This window comes from Dermacentor albipictus, chromosome 3, assembly GCF_038994185.2.
Source record: "Dermacentor albipictus isolate Rhodes 1998 colony chromosome 3, USDA_Dalb.pri_finalv2, whole genome shotgun sequence".
In the NCBI taxonomy this organism is placed as follows: Eukaryota; Metazoa; Arthropoda; class Arachnida; order Ixodida; family Ixodidae; genus Dermacentor; species Dermacentor albipictus.
In genome coordinates this window covers 9593283-9613062 of record NC_091823.1, presented here as the reverse complement: position 1 = coordinate 9613062, position 19780 = coordinate 9593283, and the positions used below count along the sequence as shown (strand labels likewise).

Here is a 19780-nt window from a genome sequence, read left to right as displayed (position 1 = left end):
ATTTCGCGTGCGATGCTCTACGAATTGAGCTACTGCGGCGCTGTTTCCCCATCCACTTTCTTGGGTATTTATGTGTACTAGTAGAACCCTGGAAGTGTTAGCCAGCGCCACCACTATATATATATATATATATATATATATATATATATATAGATAGATAGATAGATAGATAGATAGATAGATAGATAGATAGATAGATAGATAGATAGATAGATAGATAGATAGATAGATAGATAGATAGACACGCAAATAAATTCAGCGGTTGTTGATAAAGCATTTCCACTTTTCCAAGTGTTCAAACAGTAAAAAGGCAGTTTAAACCTTGAAACTGGTGCTTAAAAGATTACAGACATCAGCTTGGTTGCATTTTTTGTCTTGCAATGTTGCGTTTTCAGCCACTGAGCACTAATCCCAACGCAGAATCAGCCACCGCCATACCATTAATTTATAAACCTTTGCAGTGGCTCTGCTGTATTGTCGCTTATACAGTGAAAGCTCGTTAATTCGAACTTCAATAATTCGAATTTATGGATAATTCGGACTGTACGATTTGGTCCTGTCAAGCTCCACAGAAGTCTATGTATAAAAAAGTCCGTTAGTTCGAACGCGAGAAGGTTCCCTCACGGATAATTCGAACTACGCTCACCTGGCACACGGCCAGAGAAACGCGCCTACTGCCTACACACAAGGCTACATCGCCTTCGGAATGGAGACAACGGCGAGAGAAGGCAAAATCGGAAAAAATCTTAACCGGCGCGGGGTCAGCCAGAAGGCAGCGGCGGCTGCCACCTCTCCGCTCTACGTAACCTCTGAAACTTCTTGTCCGTTGCGAATCTCGGAGGCTTTGCAAATTTTGTGCAGCTGCTAAGTTGTGCGGAGATGGTGCGGCAAGCACCAAAACACAGCGAATCAAGTGCGTTGCAGCTGCGCTTGCAATCAAGAACCAACGAATCGGGGCCTTCGCCACCTTCACATGTTCAGCTTCTTTGTCTCGGCAGTCTTCATCGGTTGTGCACGTCTGTTTTCAGCTTAGGAGGTATCGGCCGTCGCGATTCATTGTGATAGTGTTAAGCCTCGGCTGACGTTCGTTTCGGTGGACATCGGTGGTGTGGCACAGTCGGACCCAGAGATGGCGTGTGCCCGCGGCACACGCCATCACTTTCTGACACGCCAAATTTCTGACATGCCCTACTGCTTCCAAATCGCAGTGTACTGTTGCTCTCCTTCACTTTCGTTAGTTCGAACTTTCGTTAATTCGAATTGAAGCGGTTTCCCCTTGCAGTTCGAATTAACGAGCTTTTACTGTATATATAGAGTCGAGGACAACGTCTGGCGATGCATTGGCGACGACATGCCCGGGTCTGGCGTAGCGCGGCGCGCAAGCCTTGTCTGTGTTTGATCGTATTTGCTCAAAGAAAAAGTTTCCAAAATGAGCCTTGGTAGTCTGAAAGAGGGTTCCGCGATGGCTAAATTTTAAAAAGAATTACAGACACCTTTACCGAGCGGTGCAGCGATTGCACATAACGCTTGGAAAAACGCGTGTAAGAGGTATTCGTTATTGTTATTTTGATCCTTTTCACATTTGCGCTTATGATGATGGCATCCGTGCGTAACCCAGCGTTGAACATGTTTAGCCGAACATGGCGGTTTGTGTGGTGTATCCGCAGGGGCAAATCGGGAGGGTAATGCGTGATTTATCTTTATCTTCTTACGCATTAAAAAAAATATATTTACGTTCAAGGAAGACAAGGTTGGCGAGTTCATTAAAATCCATTCGTAGGACATATCAAGCAAAAACAAGGACATAAAGAAGATCCACCACTAGTGCCGACTGTCGCGCGAAAACAACAAGCATGCAAACCAAACCCAAGCAATTATACAGATAAGCGTGCAGAGGAAAAGGCGATGACTAAACCAAAACCATAGCCGCGCGTGCACATAGGACGAATGATAAGAGCCACGTCTCCCCTCTGCACACCAGATTCTGGTTTTGTCTTGAGCTTTTCCTTTGCACGCTTGTTTTTCCACGGGATACTGTGCAGTAGCGGAGCGCTTTATCGGTCCTTCGTCCTTGTTTTCATTGCGCTGTTCCCAACGTTTAAAAATGGCCAGTTCATGCACTCCCATATGGCGCGTGCGTTCACCGAAGCAGTGTTTTTCAGTGTTATAAAACTTGCACCGGTTGCCGTCAGTACATTTAGGCTGACGAGGAGACGCCACTGCGCCTCGGCAGGGACCGTCCGCGTGTCGCATGCGAGTTGCGCACCGCACGTGCACACACACACGCAGCGGAGATCAGTCGAATGTCCTTGACCGCGCGCCGTAGCAGGTTGCGGTGAAACTACCGCGCCGCCGGTGGCAACACCGTTGGGCTCAGTTCGGCCGGGACGCTCGTTTCAGTTCGCGTTGGGCAACGAAAAGATGAGCTGCGGAGTACGTGGCCTCACATTGGTCGCCGTGGCGTGGAGCTCCTTTAGCGCGTCAGGCGCGCTGCCGTCTGCACAGCGTCATCGTTGAGTCGCCGTGGTATTCGCTGGTTGGCTACGGTGGAACGTCCCTAACCAGGAGTGTGCTACTCTGGGCACTGTCGAATTTGTCATTATTCGCTTCATTTTCATGAACTTTTTTTTACATGAAGATTTAGGTGCACGTTAAAGAACCCCAGGTGGTCCGGTGTCCCCCACTACGGCGTGCCTCATAATCACATGGTGGCTTTGGCACGTAAAACCCCATAATTTCATTTTTTTAATGATCTCGACGCTAGCGGATGGAGTTTGAAGTCGAGCTGACGCAGCCCGATTCGCGAGCGCGTTTACATGCTGCTTGCCTTGCAAGCGGGTTCGGCAGTTCAATCTAGCCCTTGCAGGCGTGTTGAGTGGACTCGCCTCAACGCTCGTTCGTTCCGATCCACTGGCGTGTGCATGAACACGACGACCGGTTTCCTGCCTAACAAGCCGACTCGACTCGACTTTGTCGGGCTCACATAAACGCAGCTATTGTCGAATTCGCCATCTTGTCAGCCCTGATGCAAAGAAGGCCCTTGCCGCGCGCCCCTATAGATGTCGACCGAGTTCTACGTGTCGTACATTCTCGACGTCTTGGCCCTTAGTAGCAAGGCCGGCCCGAGCATGTCGGAGTACGATAAGGTTAGTCACGTCCTCAAAGGCATTGCTGACGTCGCCGTCAATCTACTGGTGGTCAACAACGTCACCAGCACCGACACGATGCTCAAAAAATTCCGCCGTCTCGAGCATGCTAAAAGCCGCCGAATATCCCAACACAGACGCTATGTCATCTTGTGACGACCTCTTCCACCATCCGTCACAATGTGACAACTTAACCCGCATCATTCGTCGTGAGGTCGAGGCCGCTTCATTATCGTCATCTGATCCTTCTCCAGCGACGATCTCCTTGATCCAGGCCGTAGTCCGCCAAGAATTGTCAAACGTCGGCCTTCACTACGTTCGTTCCGTGCGCTCTGAACCTCTTTATCCACACACATACCCTACCCGTACCTTTTACTACTCTTATGGACAACGCAACCCGTCCGAATGGCACACCATTGACGACAAGTGATATGTTTTGACTGCCGACCCATCGGGCATATCGCTCACCATCGCCGCCGCTGGACTTCGCCGACGCGCCATTTTTCTGTCGGCCACGCTGTTCCCTCGAGTTAGCCCTTTTCGTTTGCTCCCTCTATGCCCAACCCATCATCTGACCGTGTGCAACCTCTAACAAGCCCCCGCTACGCCCGCTCACCTCCTCCTTCGCCCTGTGTGGCAGAGATACCTTTCACCGCGGATGCGTAGCTTAGCACCGGAACGGTGTTTCTACTGCCGGGGGTGACGATACGGAACAGCCGCCACAGTGTGGCTGGATACACTGAAGGAAGACGACGTGTGCCCGATTGATTAAGGGTCGCCATCTTTTGCCACCGTTGGTCGACGTGTAAATACATTGTAAATAGACTTGTGCATCACCTACGCGTAACAATATTTTCCCCCACAAGTCCTTTATTAGCATTACTACCTATATAAACGGAATCAAAGAACAAGCAATTGATTCATCCATAATTAAGCTACTGAAAAAATGCACGGAGCTGGATTCGGAACCCGGGAACTTTACGTGGAAGGCAGACGCCCTATCCGCTGCGCCACACGGGAGCCACCTTAAAGCTCTTCAAATCTTGATGTCTATATTTGTAAATTGCTGGTAAATTGTCAAGAAACTCAAACTGCTTCATTTTATGAGACACTTTGCATACGGTCACATCTTGCCTCCCAGAAAGTGCGTTTGTTACGCTTAAAACCTAACATCTTGACAGCTGCAAAGGCAGTTCTTAACGCAATCGGACGTGCTATATATAATTAGGTGTTGAACCACATTTCGTATAAGTTTATTTTTTATTTTTATTCAGCTTTGATTTTCTCGCGTACGTCCGTATTATTGGGGTGTTTTGATCAAATGGGTACACTCTTTAAAAACCTCGGTGCCCTTCCCATCTTTGAAGGAGCATGACCAGCGAAGCTATGTAGGCCGCTTAATGGCGAACTGGTTGAGGTCGAGACCTCTGCCGCGGATCGGCCCGGTAGCTACTTTACAATTGCTAGCATCCGGAGGAAGGAAAAAAACTCCGGAGACCCCCTCCGCGCGCTAGGAGAAAAGTGCGGAGGAAGTGACGTGGTAGTTTCGTACCGTGGCAAACGCGCTGCGCCGCGTTAGTCTCCGTGTTTTGTTGCGCTGTGTTAGCTGGGCCGTGCTCTCCCTGATATTGCCGTGGCCAGGTGGGACAGGAGGAACTAAAGCTCGTGAAATCAACGCTCGTGCAACGCTGTACGCAATGTACCCCGCCATGCAATGGCGACGGACGAAGGAAGATCCGCAAGAAATTTTGCTCTCTTCGGCGGAATCATGCTAACGTGCAATCGCAGGCCGAAACCGATGCGTTTCAGAATTTGTACGATGAACGCCTTGCAGGTCAATGATTCCTGCTTTTGCCAGCGCACGGTGCATTTGCGGCACGTAGAACGTACGTTATTCAAGAATCCTGGTTTTAGAACTTCGTGTTCATTAACAACTTGCTCTTGTGCACATTAAAACAAATGTTGCTCAAATGTAGCTTGTTTCTCGCAGTACTCGCGACAGCACGAACTCTTTTATGCAGAGCGCGTTCGAGGGTCATACACACCTGCATAGGTGTACCACAGTACACCTGCTGATAGAGCTTTAAGCAGAATATGTGCACTTTGCTGCCCTCGGCACCGTGCGCCGGCCAGTCGACGGTTCATCCGGGAAGATGGGAAAGAAGCGGCTGCTTTGACTTAAGGAACGGATCCCCCCTACCGCAGGCGTGTCTTCTCTGTGCGCGCGAGAAAACCAAGGAAGTGAAGGGTAGCGGATGCTCTGCAAGATTGAGCAAGGCTCCATTGAACGTACGCCTGCGAACGCATCAAACGGCTGTTCCATGGTCGCACGTACGCCGGTTCTAAGCGCGTACTGTTCTGCACCGTGCGCCGGCTATCGCAAAACTTTGGTTCCGTGAAGCTTCATTTACTGTGGGAAGAAATTAAGGCACCTCATGCCGCAGTCGATGAATCTAAACGCGGAGTCAGAAATGACGTTCTGCCTCCTCGCCGGCACGCTGCGTATAGTGATGTGTGGCCACTGGAAATTTGTTCAGTAAAACACGACGATTCCTCAAGAAACAGAGAATACGTGTTTGTGTTCACTAACTCCAGATGGATCGCAGATGGGTCGTTGTGTTGTGTCTCCAGCGCATTCTTACAGTGCAATGAGAATACGTACATTTTTTGGTATCGCCAGACGTCTAGCTCGCAAGTCCGTCTGAGAGCCACAGGAATCCCAAGCAGAGAAAAGCGAGTAGAAGGCATCGATGAAGCAGCGGCCGGTAGGCAGCGGTTGATGAGAACAGTTCAGTTGACTGGCCTTATAAGGCATGTTTATTTTCATACAAGCCGGTAAAAGCAGCTGATTCGACCTCACGGCCCAATTTGCGAAGTTCATTATGAACTTATTTCAACATGACTTCGGCAACGGTAATGCAATGAGACATCGCGATTGCATCATTTGTTTAGTTCCTTTGCCACAGTGTTCTGGAAGGCTTTGCCTTCCAGAACACTGTACTCGAGCTTAGGTATGGGAGAACCGAAGGAAGGAATTTCGCGTGCCCATTTGAAAAATGTTTGCGGCAGGACGCTCCCTAGAGAACATGTAACAACTTACGTTTGCTGTGTGGCCTGGTGAGGGACCCTTTGAGGCGATAGGCGATGTACTGTACCTTGAAAATAACGTCACAGATGGTTCCGTGGGAGTAGTAGGGACCATACATTGAATATCTAGAAGGCAGAGCGCATTAGCAACCGCGGTTGAGCGCGAATGGCTGAAAGGCCGCCGGCGACGCTCGGCGCCCCTGAAACCGCTATGAGAATACGTGGCGCTACCCTAACGCATTTTATGCTAACCTAACCTATATAACGTTAACCTGACCAAACGTGGTCGATACGCAAAGACAATAATCCTCATGGCGTAACCGTCGTGAAAATACACCGCACCACCCTAAGGCCTTTTACGCTAACCTAACGTGGTCGAGAAGCAAAGCCGATAATCCTCACGGCGTCACATCAGGCAATGGCGTTCAACCGTGGTTGCTAAGTTTGCTGTGCATTTATTTAACTGAACCTAAAAATGCTCCTGAAAAGGCGTGGACAGCAGCATACGAAAAGCCTGCCAAGAGCGCAGATAGGGCACCATGCAGGAGAGCAGGCCCGGCCTCTACTGCTCCCCCCGAAAAAAACAGTGACTTTTTTTTTTTAATGTAGACACCGTAAGGGGCGAGAAAAGTTAAATCCGGCACGATTAACTCAGCACGAGCGCCGCAGACGCGAGAAAGTGTCCGATGTACCTTTAGACACAGCGATCACCAAATAGGGCCGTCCGTGCCCACTGCTTCGACGCGCCGGCAGCCAGTATCGGAGAGTAATCAAACTCGGCCCCATTCCGCAGTGCCTAGGAGACAAACACACACAACACGAGCAAAGAAACTTCGCCGTAGTGCCTAGGCAAAGTCAGATATTGACGCGACAGCGTTGAGGAGCTCGTGTCGCAACAAAGCCGGTGTTGTCGGTGTCGGCCGTGAGCGAAAAATTGCGGAAGGCAATTCATAAATAACAACTTGCAAGATGGGCTGGGTGGAAATCGAACCAGGGTCTCCGGAGTGTGAGGCGGAGACGCTACCACTCAGCCATGAGTTCGATGCTTCAAAGCGGGACAAAAGCGCCTCTAGTGAATGCCGCGTTGCCTTAGAAACGTGGCGTAGAAAGTTATACTGCGGTGTATATCGGTAATTATGAGCATGTAAATTACAGAAGTCGCAGTTAAACGCGTAGCGAAGTACGTTTCCGCTACATTTCTTCTGCGCTTGCCGCACACGCAGAGCCATCTTGCGGCAAACACAGAAGACACCCTCCTCGCAATATATGGCACTGCCCCGACAGGTGGCGCGCCACTAGCCCGCTTCTCCCCTTCGTCTCGTTTGAGCGCATTGGGGCCGTGCGGGGACCGGTGCGAGGATGCCCCAATACCCTTGCGTTTAATAAGTTTTCTCATTCTCTCCCCTTCCAACTTCCAGCGTGCGTCACTCGAAACCTCGTGTTTAGGTGACGCGGCTCCTCTTTCCGCTCACAGCGCGATTCCTAGGTGCAGCGTGCTATGCGGGACGCCTCTGACGTGATCGCTGCGCCGTAGCGCGTCTGGTGGAAAAGCGTCCCCGCGATGTGTGCCGTGCTGCTGGCGAGGAGTCATGCGTCTGCGTGGTGCTCCCAAGCGAGATAGAGGACGATCCCATCAAGGCATCAGCCCCATGATCGTGTCCGCCTTCATGGCGCATCGCGGCCCGGTTGTCCGTGCCGATCACGACGTTTGGCTCGTGTAGATCGTTCCTCCCTCCGAGACACCGAGTTCTTTGGTTCGGTCCGCGTGCTCAGGCGCTCGTTTCGTCTTTGTGTGACTCAAGAGCATACCGAGCGAATGAGTGGGCGGTGCGAACGGGGGTGCGATAACGCTATCGCGTTCCACTCTTGAAGGCGAAGCTTAAGCGTCCTCCAAGTTTTTCAAGGCGCAATAGCCCCCGGATTTTCTTACTCGCACCCACTCTTACTCGCGCCTACGTAGAAACGTGCCTCGGAAGTGCCTCGGGTAATGCCACGTCCCGCTGTACTTACTAGCATTTGTAAAAATGCGTCAGGTATTGCACTATCTTCGGGATGGGCCCACGTATGGGGAGTGCTTAACCCCTGCTTCACCTCCGCACCGGGTCGGGCCAGTATTGCACAATCTTCGGTATCGGCCCACGTATGAAACATTGTTGGTCTATGTCTACGGAGACGATATCCGCCAGATCCTAGCCATAGACAGCTTCGCTGTAAAGAAATTACACGAATTGGGGCTTACCTTGTCCCACACTCTTAAAAAAAGTTTCCACACTTTGGGACGTGTGTTGTCCCACAACAATAATAATCTGTCTTGCCCGCATTTCCTTTCTTTAAGGCTGCGAGCCCGATAATTTGAAGTCGCGAACGGCTTGCGCGTTATCAGCGTGGCACATCATTCTCGACAGGAAAGTATTGAGCGCTGCGTTAAGAAAGGAAACGCAAGCAAGGCAGACGAAAATCATCGTTGTGGGGCAAGATAAGCCCTAAAGGGTGCAAACTTTAAGCTGCTTTAAGAGTGCATAATTTTTACACGCTTACAATGTTTACTGTGTTCTGTGCTAGCAACTTGTAACGGCAGTTGAAAACGCAGCGCGCAACGTTGACCTTTGGATCCTTATGTTCTTGGCTCGGCCTGTATAAATGAAGTTATCGGTCAACAGGTCAGCTCGGAATTTGGAAGAATGCAACTGCAGAGGTCCCCCGCTTGCCACCGTGAACGGACATGTGATATGCATGCAAGTCTGGCTAACACCGCGTTTGCCGCTTTGGTCGGCCACGCGTCGGCACTGTGGCGTCACGCATGCCGCAGACCGAATTCTTTCGGCTCGCCCTCGCACCGCGTTCCACATGGTTAACGCGGTCCGCAGTGGCCGCTCAGAATGGCGAATTCGCGCTGTTAAGCCTCGTTCCGGCGCCGCCTCGACGCAGGGCCGGCGGCGGCGACATGGCGGCGGCGGCCGCCGAGGATTCCAGCATGGCGTCGCTGTCGCTGGCCGCCGAGCGGGAGGCGCCCCGGAGACGGCGGCTGGGCCGCTGGCTGCGCGAGCTTCTCTGGCGGTGCTGGGGTCGCGGCTGCTGCTCGCGGGCCGGCAATGACGGCGGCGCTCCGGGGGGCGAGCCCAACCGGCGGCTGGTGCCCAACCACACGGTGCCGGACGACACGCCCGCCGCGCAGCAGCCGAACCGCGGGTTCGCCGACAACGCGGTGCGCACCACCAAGTACACGCTGCTGTCGTTCGTGCCGCGCAACCTGTTCGAGCAGTTCCACCGGTTCGCCAACCTCTACTTCCTGGGCATCGTGCTGCTCAACTGGGTGCCGCAGATCAACGCGTTCGGCAAGGAGGTCGCCATGATACCCGTGCTGTTCGTGCTCGGCGTGACCGCCATCAAGGACGCGTTCGAGGACCACCGCCGTTACGTGTCCGACAAGCGCGTCAACAACTCCACCTGCCGTGTCTACAACAAGTGAGTAACCGACCTCTTCTTTGCGCCGTTGGCAGATATATGTAGCCGCGACACATTTCTTAGTAGTTGACGCGCAACTGCTTTGGCTTGACAGCAGCACAGTCTTGCCTACGGTAACCTTACCGCGCAACATCTATACAACAGTTTTCCTCACTGATATCGAAATGAATAATTGCTACTGCCTTTCTATAGATAAGATGGTGGGCAATCTGGATGATTGTCTGTTATGTACGTGTGTCCGCATGCATCTATCCCATTGATGGACATATGGTCTTTCAACCTACTTGAAGGCGTCGGACTGCAAGAGCGTACCCTCATCTAAAAGGGCAGACTGATGATATGTATCTTGACTCCTTTCCAGCGCCCAGTGTGACGCATTTGGCTGACGCGGCACTCCGCGCGTGCTTGCAGGCCTCCTACAGACTGATAGTCGTTGCGTGCAAAACAAGCGAAAATGCATCCTCTGAAGCTAGGCATTGGTAGTACCGCTAACTGTAGGCATTATTTGTGGGTGCAGTACCATTCTAGCAGTTTGAGACACAGATATCGTGTGACCCCACCCGACTGAACCCGCGGACTAAAAACCTGTAATAACATCAGTCTTGAACATATATTTCCATTCTTGTGTGAGACAGGGGGAAGTGTTGATGACAGGAAGGGGAAGTAAAGCCAGCCAGAGGGAGTGTGGGGTTCTCACTGTGCAATCCCCACTGCTGCTGGTGTCTCAAGGTCAAGTCGGGCTTATGGTTTGCGCACATAGAAACCCGCGAAACACGCTTCGACATTTCGAAGGAGAGACATTTCGGTTAAGCCCATATAGGCAAAGGATTAGATGAGGAGGTCGGAAAATTTCAGAAACAGATGCGGGTCGCACTCAAAGCCTTGTCGAGCGGCGATCCATGATGTTATTGCGCCCCAAATCGGCAGTGCGCATTCTACAGGTGTTTCCCCGCAGGCAGCTTTTTTCATCAGCGCCCCGCGCCGACTGTCACGTGCGAACAAGGAGACTCGCTTAGAATCGACAGCGTCCGCCGCCCTCCGTGGAAGCGGTAACGAGCGCTAAGACTAATCTCGTAGCTCTGATAAGATGACCGTCACGGAGAGCAACGAATCCAGTCGACGGCTTTCGTGGAGTGTGCATTACCTGCTTCCTGAAGGGAGCGCGACCGATATCATTTTACAGATTGCCTCGTCCTTGCATCGAAGGTTGGATATCAGAGGCGGAGTTCCGGGAACTTTAGACCCCTCTGATAGACCGCAACAATGTAATCGAATTCCCTTGTGTAGGGAACAAGGGAAGAAGAACGTTTTAAAGGGCCACTCGCCAGGTCTGGCAATTTTGAGCTGACAAGCGCAAAGCATACAATGCGCGTTAACGATCATGTTTGCAAAGAATTACATCGCTACTCGCCGCGGAAAGGTCTGAAATTTCAATACGAACGCCGTTTGCCCTTTCCTTCGCGGCGACCGCGCTCCAAGCTAGACGATGACGTACTCGTGTGCCTGAACCTACGTACTCGTGACCGCAGTGTGACGTCGCTCGTGGTGACACGTGGCTTCGAGAATTATTCAAGGCAGCATCTGTTATTTGTGTGATCTGTTGCTTGAATTGACGAATTGAAGTTTAGAGAAATAATAAAACGCACAAAAGGAATGTCTGCGTGTTTGTTTTTTGTTTGTTTTACTTCGCACCAAAGCAAGAGAGATGTACTTCCTTTTCGAAACGTCTGCTTGTTCCCACGGTCGTGCAATCAGTGCGGTGATACCGAAACTATGCCATTTTCTACCGTGTTCCAGCACGTGATCATGCCGTGCGATCCGTTTGTCCTGCCTCAGTATTCGTGTAGCACTGAATTATACCGCTAGTCATGTGTCCTTGTGCACAGCGCGCAAAATCGTGCGCTGCGTGAACCGAGACAATAGAGAGTTTTAGTATAGCGTAAAATCCTTGCGTTAGCGTTAGCGTGCTACGCAACGCTAACGCAAAGAAAGACTGCACTGCGCGGCACAAGGTAGTGTTTTAGAATAGCGGAACGGAGAAAAGCGTTAACGTTAACGCAAACAAATACAGCGCCATCTAGATGTAAAGACACAAAGTACTGGAAAGCCAAATCCACACGAAATGTCGAGCTTATCCAATGCCGAATCCGCAAGTGTGTCCCTAAGTCACGGAGGAAGGAAACTAAGGAGAGGCCCTGACGTCACTCTTTGTGAAGCAAAAGTGAAGCCGGAAGTTGGCGTTGCTCATGGCGATGCTCCGCCTTTTGTGCCACCCTCCTCTCTTGTTTACATCTTTCGCGAAACCACGCCGCGCTGCGCGTGGTGTCGCGCGCGGAGCGCTCGCGCTCGCGCAACATCCGGCAGAGCACGCTGCAGGTAACACAGCGCAACAAGACACGATGACTAACGCAAACCCGCCCACACAGCGCCTTTGCCACGGCACGAAACATACCAGCAGAGCAACACGTGTGAGCGCTCAAAATCAGAACAACGCCGCCATTGTGGCCCAAAAGGCGTGGCCATACAGCAAGAAAAATAAAAAAGCAGCAAAAAAATGAGAACCTACTACGTCATTTCCGCCACACTTTTCTCCTAGCGCGCGGAGGGGGTAGGGCCTCTCCTTAGTTTCCTTCCTCCGTGCCCTAAGTCAAGCTTATCGAAAGCCACAGTCGCTGCGTTAATCACGCATGTAGGTGTTTGGTTTGAGCGTTGTTTTGCCGAGAGTCGCGAAACACACCGATTAATCTTGGCATGCCGCGATCGAGTGTTCTGTGGGACCCATATTACGTGTCCTTTTTAAGTTGGGATGACATAGACGCCCTCATGCTTCGGGAATGAGAGCGACCGCGCAGGTTCTACGTGTCCTCAAGATCCACTCAGCGTCGAAGCTATACCGGAGGATATGTTTCGCCGGCGATTTCGCTTCCAGAAAGCGGATTTCCCACTTCTTTCCAATTTTTTCCAACGGACGCCCACCTTGACGTCCATCCGAATGGGTTCAAGGCGAAAACCTCCTTCACGAGGTTCATATCGTCGTCGTTGGTAAAACGCACACGCATTGTGACCACAGCACCGACCACACTACTGTGTTTTGCCGCGGAAAACATGACGTGCATCGGCTCCACATGCGGCTTTCCACCAAGCGAACGAGCGAAATACACTTCGGCGCCATCTCGAGGCGGCTACAGCAAACATTAGAAAACCCATAGAGTTGTTCTACTAACTCCATGAGCAAACCCTCTAGTTAAGCCTACTGCCCGGCTAATCGAGAACGTATATCGCAAACAACGCCCATTTGTCACCTGTGCGCCGCTGCCGAAGCATCATCACACAAATCTAAGGCGAACACGAGCATTAGTGGGGTAGGATAGAGCCTAGCAGTGCAGGCAGACGACTCGATAGATCCGAAGCGGGCTGCTCTCACTTCGACTGGCGCCGCCATCTTGCCGTACGTAAGGCTCCCCTTGCGTGCGTTAGCGTTCAACGCTAAATCCTGAAAATAGCGTACGTACGTAAGAGCTCCAGCAGCGTTTACGTATAGCGCATGCGCAGTGTGGTGCACGCAACGCTAACGCTAACGCTAACTCTTTGCGTTTGCTGCTTTACGCTATACTAAAACTCTCTAATATACAGTTTTAGAATAGGGCGTTTGCAACCGAACGTAAGCGCATTACGTATGTAAAGAAATAGCGTCGTCCTCAATGCGCGTGCTCGGAACGTTATTGGGTTTCTCCGGTTTACGTGCGCTATGATAACGTACGTTATTTGGCGAGTTTAACGTTCGTAATGTTAACGGACGCAGAGAAATAGCGTTGTCGAACATGGCGGCACCCATGGCTCCCGCTTCAGCGTGAATTCTCGTGATGGCTACGCTCTCACTCATGTTGATGCCCAGTAACTATTGTAATGAGCTTTCGCTTTCCCTAAACTTACCTTACGTCTTGGCTTGGATACGTTTGGCAGGAGGCACCAGACGGTGCCCTGTTTTATAACGTCTTCTTTACGTTTGTGTTTCCGTACGGTAAACTAAAAGACTGGAAAGGACGCGCACCGTAACGTCCCGCAAAGGTGCTTACGTTTAACGTACTTAAGGCGACGAACGCTATTCTAAGACTGTATAATGACAACAGCTCGCGCGCAACGCCGTCAACTATAAAGCGCAGCGCCGCAAAAAAATCAAGAAGAAAAAAGAAGAAAACGATAAAAAAAAATGAAGGTGGGACCCGTTAGGTATGCGTCACGCGATACTCAAGGTCCGGTATGGGAGAACGCAGGGAAGGAATTTCGCTTGCGGAGGCTAGACGGGGCCAGTGGAGAGAATGTCTAGCTATGCAGTGGAGCTCGCCTCCTGAAATCATGGTTTCGCGGCACTGAAATGTTTTCATCTCGGCTATTAATGAGCCGATCTGAAAAATTTTGCGGCAGAACGATCCCTAGAGGACACGTAACAACTTCCAGCGTATAACCGAAATTTGCTATGGGACCTGGTGAGGGGCCCTTTAAATGTGGGCATTTGGTGCAGCGAGATGAAGTGCTGAGGTGTCCTGACGTCTGCATACATGTGTATCCTGACTAGAACCTGACCACACTTGTTTCAATATGTAAATAATGTAAAATAAACCCACTGTTTTCAACTCCTGCTCCCGGACGTACTCATCTCTATGGCACGGAAGATCCCTTGCCTAAACGCTACCCCGAATCCCAAAAATGTAGAGGAAAAGCCGATGACAAATTGTGATGAAAGGGCTGCACAACCAATACCGATAGAATTTCCACATATAAATTTGCATAAATCGGTTAGTTTTCTTTTTCTTAGTAGACGTCGGATTCCAATATAATACCATAAGCTGAGACAGTGTCACTTGACAGATGTACTTTGTACTGGACCTCCATGATGATGGACCACGGCAAAACGCGGTAATTCCAACTCATATTTGTCTTCCGCCTGGATAGAGACAAGCGGCTCGATCGTCTTACGAGCCGTCGAAGTGGTGTAGCGTGCTTGCCTCAGTAAATGGTCAAATCGTGCGAGTATAACGAGTACGTACACCACAGTTTCTTTCATCAGGGTCCTTGACTACCAACAGGGCTGTGCTTTCACCTCATAGGACACCTGTGGCACACCGCGTGCTTGCACTATGCCGCTCCGTTCGTTACCGCGTCAACGTCGCGCTTTTGAGGGGCGCGATCGGAGATCGTCGTTCGGATGGCGCGTCTCGCCGCGCGCGGCTGGCGAAGTCGGCGAGACTGAACGCGCCCGTCATTCATTCCCACCGCGCCCCCGCTGACCCCCACACGTCGGCGACGAAGTGCGGAATCGCCAGCATCGCTTCTGACATCGCAGAAACACCCCAACTCGTCGTGCCGGACGACCGTCGCTCCAGAACGCCCGCGAGAAGGTCGACGCGCAGGCCGACGTCAAGCGCGCAGCTTGCCCCGCGCCTGCGCTCACGCTGTGTGACTCCGATTTCACGGTTTATTCAGGGTCACCGCGTTGTATAACTGGCCCTCCCCCAGTGACCCCTGCGTGGGGTGTAGCTCAGTCGCGGATGCGCCGCAGTGTTGTTGGCGAAAGCTGCTGCACGACCGTGTGTTGTGGCGCACTCTTTCCTCACCGCGCGCGCCTTGCCGCACTGCCCACCCAGTGTTTTACGGCGTAGATGCGCATGCTTGTACGGGTCAATGCACGGCGCTGTGTGTGTGTTTGTGTGTGTGTGCGTGTGTGTGTGCGTGTGTGCGTGTTTGTGTGTGTGTGTGCGTGTGTTTGTGTGTGCGTGTGTGTGTGTGTTTGTGTGCGTGTGTGTACGTGTGTGTGTGTGTGTGTGTGTGTGTGTGTGTGTGTGTGTGTGTGTGTGTGTGTGTGTGTGTGTGTGTGTGTGTGTGTGTGTGTGTGTGTGTGTGTCCTTCTTTTCCTTTCGTCTAAGCGCTGACCTTCCGAAATCGGAACCACTGTGGGCCAAGAATCGGGCAGCACAGAAATGTGAAATTATGGTGTAAAAAATAAAGCACAGGTTGGGGATGAGTAAGTTAGAATGAAGAGAAACAGAATATATATATATATATATATATATATATATATATATATATATATATTGAGGAATAAATGAAAACAGATAAACGTAACAGGTAGAGTTGTCAGGGATTTTACGTTGCCGACCCATACTTGGGGATGTCTGTCGTGCATCGCACACTCCTCCAAAATGCGAATATTTTGGCGACCCATCCTGCCAGACTGGCCTTGTTTTTTTTGCCTGGACGAAGCTCCAGTCAAGTTAAGCATGACGATAGACGATGTTCTGGAATTCGACGGAGACTGGCGTTGTAAATGTTTTGGATTGCTTAATTTTCGCAATAACGTCACGGTGGAACTGTACTCTAGGTAAATGACATGCTGCAAACGGCAGGTCTTGGAGGAGAGATTGTCGTGGAATACAACTACGGAGTTTTATTATGCGGGTGTCGCACGACCACTTTCGATCGCGATCAAGCCCTATCCGGATGGAATTTCTCGGTCGCAATTGGTCGAGAATTTCGATCCGTATCGGGCTTGATCGCGATCGAAAGTGGTCGTGCGACAGCGGTATTAGATTGACCTCGCGACGCCCCTCTTTCGGGAAAGTGCTTTGTCCCTCTCGCAGTGCGCGTGCGTGTGACGCCGTTCGAGCGGAAGTCCGGAGTTGCATTGTGCGCGCGGACGGACTGTCGCTTTCGTTCCGCTGCGGAACCGCAAGCGGAAGTTGTTGCGGGGCGACGACGAAGACCGACGCACGTCAATCGCTCGGCGGCGTGTGTCACCAAGGGCAGCGCGGTTCGTTCGGGCGCGTCCGTCCTCTTCCGACGACACAGTGTCCGAACATTTGCCAGCTGCTGTCGTTTCGCTGACTCCTCGTTTCCCTTCACCCATCTCGGCCACTCCATGGCTATAGGGCACAAATTATCGTGCTGCAAAATTATTTGCGTCGTTCTTGCTTGACCACCCTTTTTTTCTTTTTTTTTTTACTGGTGGCGCCGCAGTGTCTCGTCTTGTTTCTGGCAACACCAATCATTTTGTTCTATCTGCCAAACGGAGGCGACATATAAAAACACGAGATCGGAATTTTACATAACGTCTCGTGCTAGAGGGAACTGTGGCGCTAGTGTCTGCGGGCGGGGCGGTTCAGCCCGCATGATGGACTTGCCTAAATTTCGTCCTTCTGGATTTAAACGGCTTCGTGACTTTGCAAACTGATCATCTTAAAGAACGTACTGCGTTATAAATAATAGAAGTGTCCGAAGAAGTGTCACGTTTTTTTATTGTCGTCATCGTTTCTCGCTTATGCGAAGTGCTACCTCCGTAGGTGCTTGCTTGTTTATAAACGTGTCTCGTTCAAGCTGGGCATCGCGAGAAACGCCCCTCGGTCGGGCCTTGGAAACGATGGCCTGCCTCGTCGCCGGCTTTGTCGCTGTCTGCGCCGTGCGTTGCGGGCGAGGGGGGCATTGGGCCAACTTCTTCACTACGCCGCCCCACCCCCGCCTTCCGCCTCTTGTTGACCTTCGCGGTTCCCTTCGCCGCTCACGCGTTTTTCGCTCAACGCCGCCGTTATTCTTGTCGCGGGTCCCGGAAGTTGCAACGATTATTACTGCGCTAAACGTTCCCGGGGCATCGTTGTGCCCGCAGCGCTTCGTGTTTATCTGCAGGCGCGAACTCGGGCGTCACCACGAAAGCTTTCGAAACCCGAGTTCGGTCACTCGATGCCGCGTGGCTCGCTGCAAGACGATTTGCTGCTACGAAGCCATCTTTGGTGGCATGTGGCGATGCCGCTCGAGGCCCTCGGTGATATATGGCAGGCACCCATGATCGGCGACTCGGAAATATAGGCTTGCCAAATCACGATGGTATTGGCGATCACGGAAACTCGTAGTGTCTATCGATGAAGGCGTGTTATATAGTGCTAAACATGGCCTTATATTACATAACCTGACGTGTTAAATCCTATGACATGTCGCGGCGCCTGGTATTCGTGTCATAAGTAGCGAGCGAGAGATAGAGAGAGAGAGAGAGAAATAAAGTGGTCAGGTAGATAAAACATTTTACGTAAATAAGCGACCCAAGATTTAGTCCAGTTTAGCTCATATCAGCCAAACTTGGCAACCTGGCCGCAGATGTCACCGGCCACGCGCTCTGTTCAACGACCTGTAAACTTTTGGCTAAAACTGTATACTTCAGTCTGCGCTTCTCGGTGTGTATGTGCTCGGTGTTTTCACGAGGCAAGCCCTCCCGTTGGCAAGCCGACCTTTCCGCGTTCTTGCGCGTTTGCCCTTGAAGTCACTTGGCATGGCATACTTTTGCCGTCCTAAACATCCTCAGAGAAGGAGCCGAACAGAGCAGCCCCGAAAACGGTCCGCGCGGAGGGAAACCGCAGATTCTGACATATTTGAAACGGTTGTTTCGGCTGGCTGCGGACCGTTCTGGCGGCAACGTCGCGACCCAGACGGGCGGATGAATGCATAAGCAGAGACGCGAGCAGGAAGCCGCCGCGCGTGAAGGAGAAAGGGAACGGGGGCCTGCTCAGCGCGCTAAGAGGAAGCTTTAGCTCGGGTGCTCCCATCTAAATACATGTAACGGGAGAATACGTTTTTCTCGGCAACCACTGCACCAAATTTGACGAAGTTTGTTGCATTTAAAATAAAAAAAGAACTTAATATCTAGTCACTGTTGGTTTGGAATTTTTATTTAGATTGTGAATTTCTTATCGATAATGGGCGAAAATCGAAAATTTTCGGAAAACGAAACTATCAACTTTACCATTCCGTAACTCGGCAAGGAAAATTGATATCACAATTATATGAATTGCATCAGATAGTAAATCTAAAGCGGGCATATCTGATATTTACACGTGAATCTAAAAAAAACTTCCGCAATATGGAAATACAGCTTTTGCAGAACCCATCTGCACAACGTAACAAATTCACGTAGGATATATATATATATATATATCGAATTTGCTCGCTTTTAATGATGTAATGGATGCCGTTTACAAAACCGCGACATCTGTTCTTGATGCAGAGCTATTAATTTATAAACTTCGTGCGCCGATTTTTTTCGAACTTTCGAATTCATGAAAGTCGTTTTCGCAAAATTCAGACCCTAAATCTAAGTTCCGCTTCCAACAGTCACTACAATTCAACTTTCTCTTTCAAATGCAGCAAATTTCATTAATATCGCTCCATGGGTTATCTCAGAAAAAAAGTTTTTTTTTGCGTTTTACATGTAATTGAATAGGCCGCGTCGGAGTAGGGCCCGAGTTAAAGCTTCCTCTTAAGCTCGCTGTGAATTTTGTCGTCTGCTTTGCCTTCTGCATGCTATGGTGCCGCGTCTAGCTTTGCCATTTTCCTGGAAGTGTCGAGAGTGTGTTTTTCTTCTCTTCTTCCTCCTCCGCCCCACCTTTTTTTTCTTTCGCTTCCTTTCACTGTTGTCTTTTCCCTTGTTGTTCCGCGCCGCATTTCATGGTCTTTATAAAAACTGGGTTGTCACTTCAGCAGCAGCAACAGTAAAGGAGGGGGAAAATATAGTAAAAATAAAGCGGCAGGCGGTAATAAAACTGCCGACACGTGCGCAGCCCGAATGCGTGCGCACTAAGAAACAGGAACGTCTATCTCTCTCGGTGCTGTGGTTGTTGTGGCAGTAGGCGCACATATATGCGTGCACTCCGCAGCAGATTCAGACTGCACGCTCCTTGGGCCGGTAGCCATTGTGGCTGCGCGCCGCGAGATTCCTTCCCGAGCGCGTGTATGGATCTGGAGCGCAGGCCTGAGTGCGTCCGGTTCCGAGACGCTGCGTCTGGCTGGCTGGCTGGCTGCTGGAGCGGCGAAAGGGAAACCAAAGCTGTGGCACGTCGCGCTGGGAGGTCTTTGACCTCTAAATTTTGGCGGGGGTCGCACGAAAGATTCCTGCACGGGCGAGCGGGGTCATGTGCAAGCTACTGAAGGCGGCGATGACCCGACGCTATTTGGTCACGCCAATTGTCAGGACACGACCCTTTGCCAAGTTATGGCAAAGGGTCGCCCGTTGAGTGGCCGAGAACTTCGAACTGCCCTGTCAT

At 51.1% G+C, this 19780-nt stretch overlaps 1 protein-coding gene across 2 annotated transcripts in view; it reads left to right on the top strand.

Annotated features, from left to right (window-relative positions):
* LOC135919521 (phospholipid-transporting ATPase VA-like) overlaps positions 1-19780 on the top strand; it is a 190303-nt gene that overhangs the window by 4739 nt on the left and 165784 nt on the right. The window contains exon 2 of one of the 2 annotated variants that reach the window (XM_065453401.2): positions 9162-9698. In XM_065453401.2, coding sequence (XP_065309473.2) covers positions 9178-9698 — 521 coding nt within the window. In that variant the 5' untranslated portion in view covers positions 9162-9177. Of the gene's footprint in view, positions 1-8781; positions 9699-19780 lie in introns of those variants that run through there. The other variant, XM_065453400.2, reaches the window with a different exon arrangement.